This window comes from Pleuronectes platessa, chromosome 4, assembly GCF_947347685.1.
Source record: "Pleuronectes platessa chromosome 4, fPlePla1.1, whole genome shotgun sequence".
Taxonomy (NCBI): Eukaryota; Metazoa; Chordata; class Actinopteri; order Pleuronectiformes; family Pleuronectidae; genus Pleuronectes; species Pleuronectes platessa.
This window is the reverse complement of record NC_070629.1, coordinates 26464369-26484475: the sequence shown is the minus strand read 5'-3', so window position 1 is coordinate 26484475 and position 20107 is coordinate 26464369. Positions and strand designations below refer to the sequence as shown.

At 44.3% G+C, this 20107-nt stretch overlaps 1 protein-coding gene across 2 annotated transcripts in view; it reads right to left on the bottom strand.

Annotated features, from left to right (window-relative positions):
• The window catches only part of LOC128437831 (neurogenic locus notch homolog protein 1), a 42192-nt gene extending 27852 nt beyond the window's left edge, over positions 1–14340 (bottom strand). For both annotated transcript variants that reach the window (XM_053420112.1, XM_053420113.1), the window contains exons 1-3: positions 14093–14340; positions 13152–13224; positions 87–349 (exon numbers count right to left, since the gene is read on the bottom strand). In XM_053420112.1, coding sequence (XP_053276087.1) covers positions 87–349; positions 13152–13224; positions 14093–14150 — 394 coding nt within the window. In that variant the 5' untranslated portion in view covers positions 14151–14340. The remainder of the gene's footprint in view (positions 1–86; positions 350–13151; positions 13225–14092) is intronic.
• Positions 14341–20107: the final 5767 nt, after the last annotated feature.

Sequence of the window (20107 nt, the reverse complement as noted above, 5' to 3'; positions counted from 1 at the left end):
TCATCTCAACTCAAGAGTAATTCATATTTTCTTTGAATAGATATAAATGATAGTCATTCAGGAGAAAGGATTGCGGTGCCAGTTACCTGACCATCCGGGCGGGCAGCGGCACTTGTACGTCTGGAGGCTCTCGAGCTCGCAGGTCCCTCCGTTGCGACACGGCGAGCTGCTGCACACGTTGCTGACGGGCGTCTGGCAGAGGCGGTCGGTGAAGCCCGGTCTGCAGGAGCAGGTGAAGTCCACCGTGCTCCCCCTGGGGACGGCACGACAGGAGCCGCCGTTGGAGCATGGCGAGGCGGCGCACGGGTCGGGAAACTGGCAGCGGCTTCCTATGTACCCGTCCCGGCACCTGAGGAAAAGACAAGCGCAGTGAGTTAGGGACGGGTTTTGTTCCTGTCTGAGTTTAACAGTGAAAGAAGAGAAGTCGTTCCTTATTCAATACCTGGATACTTTTACTTCTGGAACAGCAAAAAGGTTAAAAGTTGTACTCAGTTCATTTGGGATTATTTTAATAGAAATGACAAACAGTTAAACATCTGTATAAACTGACAGCTGTTCAATCTCTATAGCTTCTTATACACATGCTGTTATTTAACTATTTTGCTAAGTTGTTGATTCACAAGACTAAACTATTTTCTTTTTTACTCTTGCATATTTTTACCAGCTGGGTCCAGATTCATTTCAGTAAAACTGTTCAAAAGAACTGGACTGAAGTGGATTCTGTGTTGATCCCATGTTTTAGCTGCGATGGGACTGAACTGAGATCAGACGGATAATCACATCGTCTGTAATCTGCTCAACTCAATTTATTGTTCCGGCACTATTCTGGGGTCTGGGTCATAACAATATTTCAGAAAATCTTGTTACGCCTTTGAAAAACATAATCATCGAACAAAAGAGCACGAACAGCAATTTACAAGTTAATAAAAAAACATCTTTTCTGCAAGATGTATGGGTCGAATAATAAAGGCCCTTTCTTTATTTATGAATCTCATTTGAAATTAGCATAACAAAGAGTCTGGTCCTATAGTTTCACTGATGTAATCTTTCTCAGCCCAGCAGAGGTTAAGACACCACGTCAGTCCCTCTCTGCTCTTACTGTGCTCATCCATCAGCTGCCTGGTCCTAACTATCTGTTTCCTGTTAGACCACGGCCCTGCTCTGCCCTGCTGCTTTTACAACACGGCAACACGGACACGAGAAACTGTGTGTGTGTCCCCCCCCCCCCCACGAACAATGTGTGTGAGGCTGTAAAACAGTGGTCTGAACAGAGGGAGGAGAGGGCGGGGGGGCACAAACTACTGAGAGGTTTTCTCACAGGTTGTGTGTGTCACAAACGTCCACTGGACAAGTTCCCAGAGACACACATGCACACACACACACACACACACACACACACACACACACACTCACACACACTCACACACACACCAGAGGCTGCAGATCACAGAGACACAGTCGCACATTTACAATTACAATGAGAGGAGCTGAAAGCGTCCCCTGAGGATACGCACGGCTCAACAAAGGGGCCACACACACAGCAGGCAGACACACATACCTACAGTGTGCAGCTTCTTTTACACACCAACACACACACAGAAGTCGACACAATCTCTCACACACACACGCAGAGTAGAAGTTTACTACTTAACATTCACATCATATTCAATTTATTGATTAAGTAATATCTAATTTTTGATTATTTCACTCTTCCAGATTCTTAATGTGATGATTTTCTCAATTTTTTTTAATTTCAATTCAACAGTTGACAGATTTTAGGTGTAAAAGTTTGCTCATTTATATCAAAATTGCACTTTTTTATAACTTATAAAACTGTATGTTTAGTTTTTTTTTTTATAAGCCAGGTTTCTAAAATATAACGCTGACATTTCATCAACTTACTGACCTACTGATCGACCAAAATAGGAAATCTGGAACCAAATTGTACATAATCACAGATATCAGTCCCCTTAATCTGTTTTCTTCATTATCTAGGTCATGAATTGTTCCCTGGGTGACAAAAAAAGTGAATTAAAAAGATCTTCACAAAAATATACTGGGTTCTTTACCGACTCATCCTTCCACCAAGTTTCATGAAAATCACTCCGGGTAGTTTTTGTTTAATCCTACTAACTAAGAGGCAAACAAACAAACGCCGAAGAAAACACAACTTCCTTAATTGTAATTTCGGGCATTACCATAAAGGCATTGAGCTCCACCCTCTCCACCACATTCCTGTTTTCATCACCTTCAGAGGTTCAGTCCCCTTGTCAGCAGCGCTGGGTGGCCGAGGAGGCGCGGGCATTACAAATACAAAGAATCTACTCAATACCACTGGAGACATGAACAGAAAAAAAAGTCTCTGGTATGTGGAATTCTTCTTCCTAATCTGTTTCTGGGTAAAAGTAGAGACAGGAGAGAAGCAGGCATCATGGCAGCGGCTCTCAGCGCTGAAATGTGCTTCAACCCTTTTGTCAGCACTCATTCATCCTGAGGACAAGGCCCCAGCTATACCACAGCGTTTGAGCTGCGAGCCAACATTATGGCAACTTATGAAGCACCGTGCCACCAACTCAATGCTCGTTATTCTTCCCTCCCCAGAGAGGATCTAGAGCGGCGTCAGACTAGAGATGGGAAGAGGATGAAACAGAAGAGCTGGTGGAACAACCTCTGTCAGGAGACATGAAAGATCTGTCCAAGCGAATTCCTGCACAGAGGAAAATGACACAGGGAATGTCTGGATATCTAAACCTCACAATCAACTGCTCTGTTTGAATACTGTTGTGCGTTTACTCTCGTGCAGAAACAACGTTGTGCATAAAACATCCTGTCCACATCAAAGCCGACTTCCCACGACATGAAAACACGCCGTCGCTCTCAAATACCTGAGCAGAGCCAACAAGTCTGTTATCCCCGAGGGGCTGGCAGGACCCGGTCCCCAAACATTCCCAGGGGGGCCAGCCAGTGTGTGTCTCTGTGTGTGTGTGTGTGTGTGTGTGTGTGTGTGTGTGTGTGTGTGAGTGGGGGCCAAGCCGTGGCCCCTCTGTGGGGACAGGCGTGTGTTTAGACAGGGTCGCCCTCTCAGGGGATTAGACGGCCTTGGGACTGTGGCAAGGAAAAGACAACATCACATGCTCGGCTGCCCGCTGCACAAACAGTAGTAGTGAGCGGTGGTGGCATGTCACTGCGTCCAGAGCAGAGAGTCGGTGGCCCAATATAATGTTCTCTATCACAAAAGACAGCTACAGTAGGTGTTGATACAGTAAATGTTCTGAGAGGAAACCGTCCAAGGAGTTAAGGCCTTTTAATCGTATTAAATAATCGAGATTCGATATAGGGACTGACCTAATGGCATCAGATTGATAATCAATCAATCAATTAATCAGCCATTCAATTAACTGGTCAATCACATATATATATATATATATATGTGTGTGTAAAACAGTAAACCATATAAAGGGGATTCTATAGGCGTTCATGATTTAAAGATTAAAATAAAACATTATTTTACTACTGATCTGATCCGACTCTTCCTGCTGTTGAAAGTTACTTTGAACATTCATTCAAACCAGAGGGGGAAAAGTCAGCCTTTAAATCTATTTGAATCTGAATGTGTTTTTTTAAACACCGGGCCTGAGACATCATCCCTGTGGCAGATTCACTTTCACGCATCTTTAAATTAAAACTTGTGATGCAGCCACAAACTCCTCCAAATAACCACAGTCTGTGGTGGGAGGACACTGGTGTGTGTGTGAGTGTGTGTGTGTGTGTGTGTGTGTGTTTGGGGTTTGGGGAGGGGGGGGGGGCTCTGGCTGCTAGAAGGCCAGTCCAGTTAAGCCCCAGCAGTGGCGGGTGCTGAGGTCGTGAGGCGCCACACGAACTCGCTGGAAAAAGGTCGCAGGGAGCAGGTGTGCATGTTAATGAGGAGACGGCAGCTGCTGCTCCAGCCATTCACCCCCCCCCCCCCCCTCCCCTCCTCTGTCATCCCTTATCCCACCATTCTGCCTCCTTCCTCTCCAGGGCACCCCATCCTGCTACTGTCCGAGATCCTATACACCCCCCAAGAACACGCTTCTTAATGTAGGAATTAATCAGAATTAGTGATTTATGGAGTCGTCATTTTATTTTTGAGACATTGAGTCGACCCTGGTCTAGAAACTATTTAAAAGTCTGTTTAGAAGAGGCAGGAAATATTTGTCGATTACTAATTAAAATGTGATGTGAAAACGTCAGATCTTTCACTTCTAAATATTTAAATGAGTTGTTTATTTCTTCCAGCGTTGGTATGTGAATGGCTGCTTCCTCTCATGGCAAAGAAATGAGGAGAGAGGGAGAGAGGGAGAGAGAGAGAGAGAGAGAGAGAGAGAGAGAGAGAGAGAGAGAGAGAGAGAGAGAGAGAGAGGGATGAGTGGGCCCATTGTTTCTCCTCCCCATTCAGAGCTGACCATAGGCCGGGTGTATTCAGCTGTTACACCTCCTCTTTCCTCTCCCTTTTCTCTCTTCCTCTATCCATATCCCAAAAAGAAATCTTTCTTCAAATCTCCTTTCATTACATGTGGCTCATCCTTGAATTTCCCCCCCCCTTTTATTCCCCCCCCCCCCGTTCATTATTGGTTTCACTTCCTCCGTTCCAAGCGGCGTGGTCGCTGGCATCCGCCCGCTCCGCTCCGTGCACCTTCTCTCAATCCCCCCCCCAAAAAACATCTCCAACTTCTTTTCATTTGCAGGACTTTAGGATTTACAAGTCTCAACTGACTACCCCTCACGCCCCCTCCCCCCCCCAAAATAAAAAAAATACTTTCCTCCAAGCTGCTCTGCAACTTTTTAAGCGGTCGGCAATGTTTAGTGCCAAAAACACGTGGGGCAAAAGAAAAGCTTTAAAATCCAAAACACACACAAGTGCTGGGGCAAACAAAGGAGTCTGGAAGAAAGGGAACTGGTTTGGCTGGGTTTTTCTGGGGGGAGAGAGAGAGAGCGAGAGAGAGAGAGAGAGAGAGAGAGAGAGACAGAGACAGGGGCTGCCAGCTCATGAGGAATCTTGGTGTTTACTCTAAAGAGTCTCCTGTCCTGATTCCTAACCCGAGGAAACCTCAATGGAGAGAGGCTTGCTGGCAGCCTCACTTTATGGCTCCCTGAAAAAAACTCACACCGGCTTTGAAACCGGCACCTTCCCCCCCGCAGAAGACCAGCCCAGCGTCTCACACCGGGGCCTGAAAGACAAACAGATAGAGCCTACCCTCGACCCCACCTCGGTGCACGTGGACGCACTACTCAAACACACGCCCTGGCTGAGGTGCAGGCGGCAAGTCAACTGTAGCACACGCCGGGCAAAGAATGCTAACAGTTTGCTCTTTAACTTGGCGAGAGCACGTCAAATAGAGTGGTTTTCACAGGCGTGGGGCTCCACCGGCCTCAACGGGAGCTCGAAGCGCTCAAAATAAAGGAGCGATGAGACAAAAGATGCTCAACGACTCTTTTATGGAGTCTTGCTTGTGTTCAAAACAAACCGAGCAACGCAGCTGCTCCAACAAGAGAAATCTGCCCGGGCCCCGGCGAGCGGGACAATCTCGACGGCAGCAGGTGAAGCCGAGCGGCTGGAAAGGTAAATAAAGAAGACACATGAAAAGAGAGGGGCCCAAATCAGAAGCTGAGCAAATATCAGGTGTTTGGGAAGGTATCGTGTGACCGCAGGGACAGCAGCGGAATTATATCCACGGTGGTGTGGCCGATACTGTTATTATCTCCTCCGTCATCCCTGCACCAAAAGCCCCCATTGTCGTCCCCCCCCCCCCCCCCCGAGCTCACTCCTGTGCCCGGGCTCCCCATTCGATTGCTGCCACAGTAGCCCGTGGCAACAGGTCTGCAACACTGATGGGATGCACAACACGGCCGGGGGGGGGTGGGGGGGGGGGGCGGCGGCTCGAGCCTCCAGCAGATGTTGTGGTGACATCTGACCCTGGGCCAGGCGTCACTCTGTAAAAAAAAAAGGGGCTTTCCTCGATGTCGGGCCAATCTGCCATCTGCCATCTCTCTGAGGTCACACACAGATGGGGACAGAGGCTCTGGACGTAATATGCAGGGCTACACGTGCACTGTGTACAAATACACAAACCTGCACTGGTAGCAGCACAGGCTTCACTCGGCTGTGGCTTTTTAAGAAGCTTATTGAATTAGATTGTGCATTTATTCAATTGTTCAGCCGCATAAAGCCGCGTGGGAGACAGAATCGGTGTCGGGCATCATTTCTGTACGTGACATAATTAGGAATATTGAAGGGTAATACCTTGTTTACCAATTTTTGGGGGAAAACATCGCAGTAGACGATCCGTGTTTTGACTTAGAGTTAAGGGGAAAAGTCCAGTTTAATCAAATTTAGGCCTTATTTTCTTCAGCTTATGTTTGATTATCCTGGAGTTTTGCTTTAAAAAGTTCTTAACGGCAAGCGAGTGGGTTTGTTGCAAAACTGCAAAACAATAAGAATAAAAATATCTCAGGATGCACAAAGAAGACGCAGACGGAAATGTCAACAACACGTGATTTCTGAGTTGTATTTATAGCTCTGAGCGTTCTGGACACTTTCCTGTTGTTAAGAACGGATCTGATCTCTACTGAACTGTAGGCAAACTCGGGGGAAATGTCCTGTTTGAAAATGGCTTTCGTTTTAGCAAAGTTTTAAAGCTCCCAGATCTTAGAGATGACAAACAAATATTGAAAATCTAAATACTAAAGTGGTTTTATTATCGCTCTCTCCTTGGTGATGAAGACCTTAAACCCAGAGTCAAATGGAGCATGTTTGTACCTCTGCTCGCCCCCTCCTGCCTCCTCTCCCCCCTCCACCTCTTCTCATTTCCTGGCTGTTTGGTTCTCTAAGTCCCCTTTAGTCCCGTCTGATCTGTTTTACAAGCATTGCCCAGGGGGGCTCTCTCTTCCCCTTCCCTCTGCACTTCCCTCTCCTCCATTTGTCCTCTCTTGTGTTTTCCTCTCAGCGGCGTATGGACACTGACACAGACTCAGCCGCCACTCGTGCAGAAAAGTCAACGGTGAAACTGCGCGCTGGGATCCAGCTGCACATCACACAGAGTGACTCCGCTGGAATAAAAATAGCTCTTTGGTTAAAACCAGAGCTGGCACAAAAACAGGGCTGTTGTTTGTTGTGGAACCGAAACCAAAGTTACCACCAAATCCTCACTGGCCGCAGAAATTACAGGGGAGGCGCTGCCCCTCGTTCTCTCTCCTTACATCCATCCCTCTTTTTCCTTCCTCTCTAATAGCACAGGGGAGATGACCTGGCCAGCCCACATCTGGCAGCCTTCATTAGAGACCCTGTATCTTTGGGTGTATTATGGACACAGCCCATGGGAAAGAGTCAGCTCCCCCAGGGATCAACACTCAAGAGAGTGTGTTTGGGCGTGTGTGTGTGTGTGTGTGTCTGTGTGTGTGTGTGTGTGTGTGTGTGTCATAGGAAGCCTAATGACTTCTGCCACTGCCTGCTTTGCGAGGCTGGGAACCACTTAAATGCTCTACGGGTGTCTGAAGGTGTAGCTGACAACAGGACCCTCGGGTTGTTCATGTCCGCAACAACTTCAGAGCTCGAGCCAGAGCGAAGCTAAACCGTCCCATCCCCTCATCCTCCAGGCGCCATTAAATCAAGACCGGGATCAGGCTAGTTTTAGATTCGATGTGATGTGTAGCTACAGAAGCATCGACTTTCTGTGGTCTAGGAGCTGATTTATGGGTGGAGTTGTATCCCTGACAGGTTTCATGTGTGCTGCCTTTATGCATGAAAAGAAATCTGTCTGTTTCAAATGATGTCAGCCTGCACACTGCCGCAGGAGGTGAAGGTTTCTGACAACAGCAAACACGGCGCCATCGGAGGAGGAAGCGATAATGAACCTCTTAAAAGAGCTTTAAGAAGATGTGAACAAATACAAATCTGTAAACTTTTAGCATTAATGAGACTTAAATCTTCATATATGACTTAGTTTTCTCACATCAACTTTCTCCTCTCAACCTCTGTTTATGTCGAAGTGGAAAAGTATTAATGTTTCCTTTTTGACCCTTGGCTCACGACACAGTAAGTTTTCATGTGTGGATAAGTGTTGGACTTTATAATCCTTAAAAGTCGTTTTTTTTTCCTCCCTGTGTAACAGATATCCTGAACAAGCTGCTCCATTTCACTGCGGAGGCATCACGCTCACTTCTCCTAAATATCCTGCGACTGAATGTGTGTCGGGCAGCGAGAGGGACTGAAGGCTGAGAGCAAACCTGGCAGACGGAGTAATCATGGGTATTACGGAGCACGCTGCTGTGTGGACGAGTGCACGTCCCTACTTAGCTGTTCTACTAAATCCAAAGACAGGTGGTTTGACTGGAGGAAGAAAAAAATCTGAAAAGAAATGAGGAAGTGTGGTTTGTTGCTCACAAACACACAAACACACACACACAGGCAGTCTCAATGCCATCAAAGTATACGTGATTTCTCTTGGCCTATATACCAACCAGAGCGGCTCGGGTATCACCGTTTCCCGGTGCTATGAGGTTCCCCACCACTGAGTCGCTTCATACGGCCAGAACCCACCGATCGTGCCTCTCACCAGGCCGGACTCCTACCACAGGGAACCCGACACGGGCGGCAGCGGCCATATAAAAGCCGAGCGCTGTGTGTTTCTCGTTGTGTGATGATATGATCAGATACGGCACCTTTTCTTCCCCCGGGCCGCTCTGAGGCTGCTTCCTGACTATGAATGGAGGTGTAAGAGGAGTTGGGGGTGGGGGGTGGGGGGTTACGATGGACTCATCTGACCAGAAGAAGACAGAGGTGCCATTGAAGAATCCCCAGAGCCGGAGAGACAAGGGCTCACTTTCACCGAAGTGGATGTTCACTGTAGCCGCCGCGGCACATACCAGTGAGGAGTTCTCCACCGCTCGTTACCTGAGGCTGCTCTCACTCAAACGCACACAAATCTTTAAAAAAGAAACTGACAACAGGATTTTAAGTGTTTGTCAGTCCCCCTGAAACCTGAAGCATTTTAACCTAAGTGGTCCCAGAATATGTCAAAATGCCCAAAGCAAGGGAATGGCTTCAAATTGTGAAAGTTATTGGATCTGCTCCTGTAGCGCTCGTGATTTTTTCCCTAGCACTTCCAGGAATTCTTGAATAAAACTTAATTCTTGACATTGGCATTAGCAGTTTAAAAAAATCCCCCCCCCCCCCCAACTCAAGGTCTGCTAGCGTCAACAACATCAAGCTCTGTTTGCTGATGAAGCCGGTGAGAGGCAGCTGAAAGCTCCGGGGACAAAGACGGGATTGTTTTATCAAGCAATTTGAAAGTTGGAGAACTCATTAGTAAATATAATGTTTTTAAACACAATAGAAGGGACAAGGTTCCTTACTTTATGCAAGACACGTGGAAATGCACACACCTGATGATTTTGTGTCAATCTGTTGTGCTTTTCTCGCAGAATCGTGTGACTCTAGTATCAACAGGCTGTCAGAAACCTGTTGTGCTGTTTCCTCTAACTATCTGATGATGAGAGCATGTGATCTCTCTGCAGTGTCCGTCCTCGCTCCCGAACCGGCCGGTCAAACGTCCCTCGTCCCTGCGGGTGGAGAGAATCGTGCCGCTGGAACCTCTTGAGAGTTATTTTTCCTCCGATCTGGATTGGCTCTCGCTGCTGCCAAGCCTCTGCAGTAAATGAGAGGCCTCCTCGAGGCTCTCGTGGAGATAAACTCCAGTCAGTCGGGATCACGCTGGGCCAGATACGGGAAGCGGAGGGTATTTATGCTATGGCATGTCGAGGAGGCATCTCTGTCAGACTAAATAAAACTGAAATGCCACTTACACAAACTCAACACAACACTTGAGTGGGTTTTAGATGGAGGAGAAGCAGCTCATAAGTCTGTCATGCATGGAGTGAGACTGGAGAACAAAACAAACTTCTCTAAGCTTTTCGGAAATGCAGAAATACTTTGATATATTAACCAGAATGACAACAGTTCCCTTATGAAACCACATTTAAATCCACAATATCCAGATTTATATTTGGATCTGCACCAAACTGCACACAACTCATGCATCGGTAACATCACAACTTGAAACCTCTCTCCAATATTTACATGACAGCATACAGCAAAGAAAAAGGATCAAAGATTCAAATTTAATAAGTTGCCATCATACTATTTACAGCTTATTATCAAATTATGCTTATTGGTTTATGATGACGTCAGCAACCCCGGCAACTCAAGTACCAAAACTTCCCCGACTGTCTGAGTTGTTGTTTCTGTGACTTGAGATGGTGTTCACGTGAAACCTCCTACTCAGAAACTGACTTGTTACTGCAACACCACATGAACGCAGAATTAAAGGAAGTGAACAAAAAATTTCCTGGATTTCTCAAGATACACACAAAAAAAATTGTTCTTTCTTGACCCATAGTCCATCCTTCAAGCAGGTTTTTGGGTAAAAAACAATCAAACAAACCAACAAACACACAAATAAACCCTTAACTGCACTGGCAGACCTTTAACACTCATGTCTGAGGAGAGACTTCAACCCTCTGAGCCTCAAACAGGATCCACCTGCTTGTGATCACTTCTCACTGGGCATGTCCTGATGTAGCCAGATGTGCTGCTCCACCAGCTGCACCGACCGACCCAACTCACTCGCCGTGGAAGTCGTCAATCTCTACGACTGTTTACAGGAAGTTCCCGGAGAAGAAGTGACCTTCACTTTGCAGCTCCAGTTCACAGATGAATTATCGCGTTCGAGTCCGACTCTGTCAAACTGTTGTATAATGTATTTTATGGCTCTGGAGGACGGAGCTTTGTCCGGTGTGAGAAAACCACTCTGACCGTATCATCAGGGTTAACTTGGTTTAGGTTTGAGACCAGTGGTTCAGCTTAGCTAATACTGGGAACTTGACCATTCTCTCTCTCCCGCTCTCTCTTTTGTATCTGTCTATTTCCAAGTTCCACAACTTTAAGCAAGAATAATACTACTTTTCTGGAATGACTCTTTGACCCTTTAACACCAAAATTCCTCTGCAACTGCTAAAATTTACCTCACAGCAACTAAATAAAGATTGAATATGTCAAATAACTTTGACAACCACAGACTTTATATAAAGATGGACGAAATGACAGCACCCAAAAGTGAAGCCAAAGCGTCTTGATCGCCCCCTGGTGGCTGGCGACAGCATAAGTAATAACCCTTACCTCCTCCATGTTAACAGATCGGCTGAGGATAATAACTTGATAATTTGACTTCTTCTCTGGATAGTGGGAGGGAGTGGAGATGTGTCGTCCATCTTTCTATAAAGCCGATGCTGGAAACATTTTGTTATAGAAATTAATAAAAAATTGAAATTAATACTAGAACCAAGAAAGAAGAAGTTGTTTTAAATCACTGACTTCTTTTTGACAGTTACAGCCTCACAGAGATCCGGTTCAATTGAGTGAGGCGTAACAGTAACTGTTTTATTTGGGGTATGTTGTCTGTATGTTTTGGGTTCACGCACAAAGACGGCGGTTAGCAGTAACTCCATCAGGGCAAAACACACGAGGAAGAATGTAGCAGTTCCACACCAGTGGAGCCAAAAATCATTCACATGATGCTGAATTTCTGTTTTCACAGTTAATCAATCAGCTCATTATTCTTCTGGCTTTTCAATTATTCACCTAATCTATAAAATACAAAAGAGTGGCTAAAGTAAATACCCATCACACAACCCAGGGCATGAGTCAAGTCCAGCTGAATCCCAAATGTAAAATCCGAAAGGTAATCAGATTACAATACTAGAGGAAAAATATTTGACATTTTTCCCGTAAATCTTATCAACGAGTTTTTGCTATGAAAGTTTTCCATCGTGAACTTAATGACCTTAAACGTTTTTTTCTCAGGAGTTTGCTGCCCGCTGGTAGCATAATGACAATAACACAATAAGAAAGCAATGTATAAACGACGCACACACACACAGACACACACAGACACAGACACACACACACACACTCACTCAAACCACTTTTTTCCTTCTTTACAATGATGCCCATCTCCATGTTTAATTGGAGAAGTCTGAGGAGGAGGACAGTGCAGCAGCACAATGCTGGCTTTGTGGCACAGTGAGGAGGTGAGGTTGCGGGGTGAGGGGGAGTGGGAGGGGGGGGGAGTAATTGACGAGTGAATAACACAACCAAACCAAATTAAGACATGGTGGCTGTGGTGGTGGGGGGGGGGGGGAGCTGCCTGGTTCTCGAGGCCCTGAAGCTGTGTGTGACCCCGGCTCGGCCCAATCGACCGGCCGGTCAGCGACTGGCAGACGACACTGGACTCTGGCTGGTGCTGCTCACGCCAAGTCAGACACACAACCCACAGCACAAAGCACAAAGACGTGCTGTTGATGCTTGGAAAGCATAAAGAGTTCAGGAGCAGATCAGGTTCACAAGTGAACTCAAGACATCAAACCCAAATTAAAAGAAAAGCTCAAGAGACAAAGTGAGGAACTCGTCTCAGGTTAGAAAACATCTAACATCTGCCATCTGTCCAGAGGAATGAGAGGGAGAGAGGGAGAGAGGGAGAGAGGGAGAGACTGAGGGCCATTGAGGAAGGGGACAAAATCCCAGGAGAGGGAGAGAGAGAGAGGGGGGGCGGAGACGGAGGGTAGGAGGACGGGGTCTGAGGGTCTCTCTGGGAAGCCTCACCCAGATTAGTCACACAGAATTAATCGCAGCGGAGAACAATGGTCGCCGAGCTTCTGGCAACCCCAGCTGTCGCTCCGTGAAAGAAAAGAAAAACAAGATTTAGGGCTGCAAGAGTTTTGGCCGCAGAGGGGAGAGTGTTGTGGCAGTCACACGCACACACACACACACACACACACACACACAAACACACAAACACACAAACAAACACACACACAGTGACCCCAGTCCTCATCAATGTCCACTCATCTCTGTCTGTGCTCTCTGACCATTTGCCTCCCAGAAATAGCAGCACTGGTATGAGAACTCCACCTTTAGAGCCCCCACAGTTCAACCCAAAAATCTGAGTCATCTCTGATTCCACAAATCCCACATTTCCAAATCCATCCCACCCCCCCAACCCCCCCTCATTGGTTTTTACATTAAAAAAAATAAAAAATGCAGATGTTGGACTTACTTGCACTCTCTGTTCCCATCTGGAGTCGGTTCACATTTCCCCTGGTTCAAACACGACTCTGTGCATCTCAGGCCTGCGGAGGGAGAGTTTTAATACACCTGACCATTTTGCCTGAAACATCTGAAATTCACTTCTTAGTTACAGTTGGAAGTTATTACAACAACGTGAAGTCGGTTGCAGCCAGAGCCATCCAAGTTTTTTGTTCTTCTCAGGGGGCAAATAAGTGGCACTGGTTTTACTCCATAAAAGTGAAGTGTAGGTGTGACTCTTGCCACCTGGGACGTGCAGTTTTCTGCGGTGAACAGGGGAGTTCGACTCTGGTTTGGCAGCCGAGAGCTTCTCCCTGCAGCTGCCCCAACAAAGAATGTACCATTTGTGGGAGCAGCACGGCTCTGCAATAATAAATAGATGCTCTGGATGCAAAATGCAAAGGCATGCGTTTTACACACTGCTGAGAAGAAGTTGGAGGCTGAGAGGCGATGCAGTTTGCAGGAGAGAGAAGAAGAAGAAGAAGAAGAAGAAGAAGAAGAAGAAGAAGAGGAAGAAGAAGAAGAAGAAGAAGAAGAAGAAGTGGGCTGGAGAAAACATGATGTTCAAGATGCAAACAGGTGCATGATATTCTATAAGAAACTCGTGTTATCTACCAAACCACACTGCAGATACAGATTCATTCGTTATGAGTGTGTAATAAGTTTGAAAAAGTGTTAAAACTTGTACAAAGTAGAAGCTAGAGTTAGTTTTGGAGATGAAACTATGAAGAAAGTGAGGAAAACCTGCAGGATAAGTTATAAACATGTGGAAGAAGTGAGTTTCAGTGGATGAGTTTACGAAGCAAAAGTTTACTGTTGTTCATTAAAAACTTCAACAAATCCAAACTACATTCTCTCATCTGGTTTGAAAGTAGTGAAAAGTCCCACGGACGCAGAGAGAGACGCACTCACCTCGTGTTTGTCCGATCAGCGGCAGCAGGAGAGTTAGTTTGACCAAGAACATATACATTCCTTCTGGTTTAAAACGGTTTCACTAATCCACGTGGCTTTTTTCATAGATCCGATAGAGTGTCTCCCCGCTCCGGCAGAAAAAAATAACAAGGAGTCGGTGGAAGTCTCAGTTCATCCTCCGGTGGATCCGCAGAGAAAGTGAAGCGCCCGTGTGACGCTCGAGATGTTGTCGCTTCAGTTCCCGAGTTGGGAATGACTGGAGGGACGCGCGCTTCTCCGTGCGCGGCGCCGAGGGGCGTTCTTCTCCTCGCATGCACACGCGCACGCATACACACACACACACACACACACACACACACACACACACACACTCTTGAACATTCAGACACAGACTGAACAACCTGATGAAGAGATAGTGAGGAAGTTGTTTTTTTTTGCTTTAAGGAGTAATTCATTCATTAATGAGTCTGAATCTCTTGTGCATCAATTAGTCGCAATTATGAATTAGTACAGATTAACATTTTGTGTCTTTTTTTAAAGTTAGGTTTGTTGTTAACACAGTGAACAATAAGACATTAAACACGTCATCTGAGCATTTGGGAGTTTATGTACACAAACAAACAAACAAACAAACAAATATGCACTGTATATATAGATGTCATAAATCTGCTTTACTCTATGTGTATTTCAATGCTAATGTAGCATTGTGCTAAATAATTGTCTAGACTATTTAAAATTAGAAAACAGTTATTATTATTGTTGATGTTGTTGCAGTTTGTTTGCTCTTGGTGATGTGGGTCATATCTTAAAGTTGATTATCCTAGTTGGGAGACAACATATTCTAAACCATGAAATACATGAAAGAAAAAAACTTAACTTAAAGTTTCAGAAAAGTTATAAAAACTTTTCTACACCCCAGAAGAGGGAAGAAACCCCCCAGGTTAAGAAAATTATGTATTTAGAAGTAAGCAAGATGAAGTAGAAATCAGAAATGAAAAGTTTCTATGCTAATATTTAACTTTAACAACCAATAACCAGAGGAATATCAGTCAATAGACTCTTTCAACTTTCTTGATTTCATTGTACCATCATGTAACTTATATCCACCAGTTTGACATCTGTTAATATTACCTGTCTGTAATCACTCAGATGAGCAGCGGCTACTTGAATATAACCTTTACATTTTTACCTTTAAACAATTAAACAGACATTTAACTGCTGCTGTGGCTTTTCAGTGAGCTGGAGATTTTTTTAGCATGAAAACAATCACAGTTCCCCAAATAGAAGCTCAAGTAAACCGAGCTTGAGTCTAAGACCCACATCGCTCCTGCATCAGGGCATCACAGCCTGACATAGCATGGGAACCGGCCTGTTAGCAGTTAGGATCTTCTACGCTGATAAATAACTGCTGACAGCGACTCGCTTCCATTCTCACTCAGGCCGTCTGCCGGCTCAGCAGAAGCACAGGTAGATTCCCATCGAGTGAGTTTGTGAACGGAGTCTGAGAAGTTTCACACAGGTAACTGCTGCTACCGGACACACATGAGCTTGTGTCACTTGACTGTCGCCTCAGAAGTTGTTTGTTTTGACAGAGTCCCGCATCCCCTTTAATTTGGAATAACACAGAAATACGAATGCTAACTACTTTTGAGGAAATTAAATTAAATCATGTCAGAACATGTCAGAACATGTCAGACCCGGACAATTAAGAGATTTACTCCACCAAAATGACTTTAAACCCTAATCCTGCCATTTTGCCTCTTCTTGTGGTTGTTGTGTGTCTCTTTGTTGGTGTTTAGGTTCAAATATGAAATAACAAAGGATTAAACTTGTCTGGGACGGGGGGGGGGGGGGGGGGGGGGTCTCTGGGCCTGAGCCTGGTATACCCATTCCAATCAAAAATGACTCTTTATAGAGCCTGTATGTACAGTAAAGGTGGATCAGACAAACCGACAGACCTTTTTGAAGCAGTTGGCAACTGTCAGTGTCAACACCTCATTTGTTTAATAGAACCACAGAGACACACACAGACACACACAGACACTTTGTTTGGACGTTACAGGTGAAACAGCTGCCAGGGAAAACATCAGGGAGACGTTATATCCCTGAGGGCAGACATAAAATAAATAATAAAAACAAAGAGGGCACGAGGAGAAGCTGGTGTAACCGTGTGTAACCTACATTTCTATCACGTTAATCTGATTAAAGCAATACTGCTATGTGGGTATTGTCATGCAAATGTCTCAGTCTGGTTGTCTTCACCCCGATAAGCTCATAATCATCTGTTTGGTTATTAACCCATCGAGAATTTAGCTCAATCATTCAATTAATCTAAGCACTTTAAAGGATAACCTGGTTTTTATTTGATGCATGTGAAACAAACATGAGAAACCAAATTAGATTCAATTCACTAATTAATTTGAATGTGATAGTTTAAGCAGGCAATCCCACAGAGTCCTGGTCAATTAAATAAAACATATATGAAACTTTGACCTCAGGGTTATTCTGTACTCTTAGTTTTAATTGATTGACCATTTCACGGCAGTATCACACTAAACAACAAACAACAAATATCAAACCCTTCATCCCTCCTGCGGCATATTAAACATCTACCTTTAAAAGCTGCGTTTCATTGAAATCTCACTGAGCAAAAGCACAATGGGGAAACGTGTTTATTGTATCACATTGTTAGGTGGAGAGTAAACAGGATTTGTGTTGATTTCCTGCTCATTGTGTTGACCTGGGGGTTGGGCTCCGTCCCCACGACACAGATGGAGAGAACTGCTCTACTTTATCAGCCTCGTAAAACAGAGACAGCTGGATCACATCGGAGAAACACAATCTGTTTGCCTCAGTGGCCCCCAGCGACGCATGGATATCGGTTTATTAAGAGGATATTATCGTATAATACTGATTTTTGTTTTAATTCCAGCCATCTGATGACGGATCACACAATAGAGTGTGAATGTTGATCTCACAGATCTGTGCTTGTCGCCCCTTTTGCTCCTCATGTGACAAGATCAGTGGACCTCAGGGTCTTTTTTAATTTCAAAATTATAAAAAGAACATACTGACCAAACTATGATTCAAAGTATTTTTACATTCATTGATTGGATATATATAAAGGAATCTGGCTGATCTTATCTTCTGTAGATCTTTATGTCAATGAATATCTTAAAAGTGACTATCAATAATATTGTTTTTTGTCAGTTTGTGTCTGTGTCTTCATCCTTCAAATAACTCAGGAGAGCTGTGGAGGCAGAATGATAAGTCAATCAATCTCTGATTGAGTAAATAATGGACAACGTTTCTGATAATCAATTAATGGTTTGAGTCAAGTGCTTTTATTTGGCCATTTTATGGACAACTGGTCAATTAATCGAGAAAATAAATGGCAGATAATTTGTTTTAGATCAGCAATCGATAATAACAATAATTGTTGTGGCAGCCCCATAACTAAAGAGCTGAGGAACTGTCCAAGTCATGCTAGACTGACTTGTGTAGTTGACTCGGTGAAGCATTAGTGCCCAGGAATCCATTATGGTTGCAACCTAACCTGTATTAAAGCTGTTTAATGTTGGTTTCATATATCAGCCTGGATTTACTATAGTGCAGCTGTCATTTCTTTGTCAGGGATGAGGTTCATGATGAAGACAAAATAATTAAAATAACAGATGTTCTAATTGTATATCCTGCAAATAAAAATTGTACATTTACACATATATAATATCTTTATATACAATTTAATTATCTTAACTTTTATATCTCTAAAATATAAAATCATGCATTCATCTACTGTCATGACCATTTAGTTCCTGAAGTTTGGCAGCTTGTTAAGTCTGTGATGTAATGTAACCTCGTTCAACTCTCTGAATGTCTTGACCGAGTGTTCTGCCAAGTGCTTACAAAGTTAATACCACTTTGCATAATAGATCCACTGTTTGGCCTTTTGAGAAAGTGTGTGGGTGGGCGCCGAGCGGCAGATGTGGCGTGTACGGGACAAGTCGGGGCGCGCTGACGGAGCTCGATGTCATGTGACCTACAAGTCAGTTTAGCTACTCTCTTTGCATCTGCTGCTGTAGGAAGCTGAAATATTCCCTCAGGTGGAAACTGTCAAACAGCTTGTAATGTTTCATGTAGTATGAAATCATAACATATATAACTGGTGGAGCTTCTTTCTGTCAGTGTCACTTTCCCAGTTAAAAGTCCTGAAAGAGTTGATGTGATTCTGCATTGAGATAATAAGAAAGATACAGAGGTGATTAGAGCCATTGGAAGAAGTTTTTGTTATTTAAAGCCAACTTATCTCATGTCTGCAACACAATTTCATCCTCCACTGTTTAGTCATATATCAAAATAAAGAAAAGACATTTCAGCTTTACTCAGTTTTTCCTTTATGTCAATAACTCCCACAAAAAAAACAAAAATGTATTGGATGTTTTTCACAGCCAGGAAGATAGAAATAGAAAAAAAAATAGAATAACTCCAATGGTAACTTAAATAAACCTAGAAATCTAAAAACCAGTCTCAGTCAAGTTCATTATTCCCTTGGAAATCTGTGAAACTGTCGAAAAACCACCTTGTAATGTCAAAGAAGGTGATAATAATTCTTGATCCGCCCGTTAGTCCTGATCTGTACTCATATTGAATTAATCCCTTTTTAGGACTTGTAGCATCCTCCCACCAGGATTTTCGGGAAATCCATTTACTATCTTAAAGGGAATAAAAGCCTCCTCATGCATTCATCCCACAGAGTGACTCATTATCTCGACTCTTCATCTTGGAAGTGAAGTTGTGACACTTACAGTAAATGACCCCTGAAAACGGAGCTGCTTTAATCCGCTGACCCATCAACACAGCAGCTTCCTGTGTTTGGCCTCCGACTGATGACGGCTTCACCGCATCTGTTCAGACGACAGCCTCACTCATCGTCAGGGATTGTCGGGGGGGGGCCTATAAGATTTCTTCTTCTCTTTGTTTTGTTATCTGAATATGTAGCTGATGACGTGGTGACGACCTCGAGGTGATGACTTCCAGATGTTTAGGAATATAAAAATCTCCCACAAATCAAAATATCCCTTCTGAAGGATGCGAGCGGCCCTAAACAATATCATCGGAAGCTTCTCTCCGCTCTGTGGTCGTGTTTCTTTCCAGAAAATGTCCTTAACCAGAGCATTTCTAATTATACCATCTTGTTTACTACTTACACATTCACAGGCCTGATTCAACGAGCTGTGTGAGTGGAAAGAATCAACCCTAACCCTCAACTCCCAGAGGGACTCTCATTAGTTTTAGACCAGATCGCTCAGGTCCAGTTGAGCTAAAGGTCTTTAAAGACAAGGAACAGACTGGGCTGCCTTATGTAATCAGATTACTTATTATTATGTCTCTATTCTTTTTTGCCTCCTTGTCCTTCCTTCATCAGTTATCAATATTTTCTACAATCCCTTTATTGGTTAAGCAGCAGATACAGGATAAAATGTTCCGATGATATTAAAGTACCACATTGCAGTATTCGCTATAGTCGTGCTCCCCCTACAGGTGGGATGGGAAATTCACTGTCGTAAAAATTGTGGACTGAGCCTCCCAATGCATGCAGCTGTACACACAAGTATTTGTTTACAAGGTGACGGAGAAGCAACCATCAACCGCCGAAGCCAAAGAACTATGTGGACCTATAAGGAAGAGATTTCACATGAATATGACGGTGTTTGTTTGGCTAACTTTAGCTAAACCTTGATTTAAACAGGTTCACCAGGCTCCTAGTGACAAACTGGCTAGTCATAAACTTCGGAGTCCAAGGTCAATCGAGCAGAACAGCATAAGACAAAGCAAACAAGCTAAAGTTATGACTTGTCCTCCGACAAAGTCCTCTTCGGTTTCTTTGGTGCCGAGATGTCCACACTAATACTGATCCAAGGCCAGACCTTTCAGTCTCCCATAAATCTTCTTATCAGCAAGAGGATTTTGAAGCCGTTATTTTAAGGTGTACAAACGACCTTGTGTTTCTTTAAA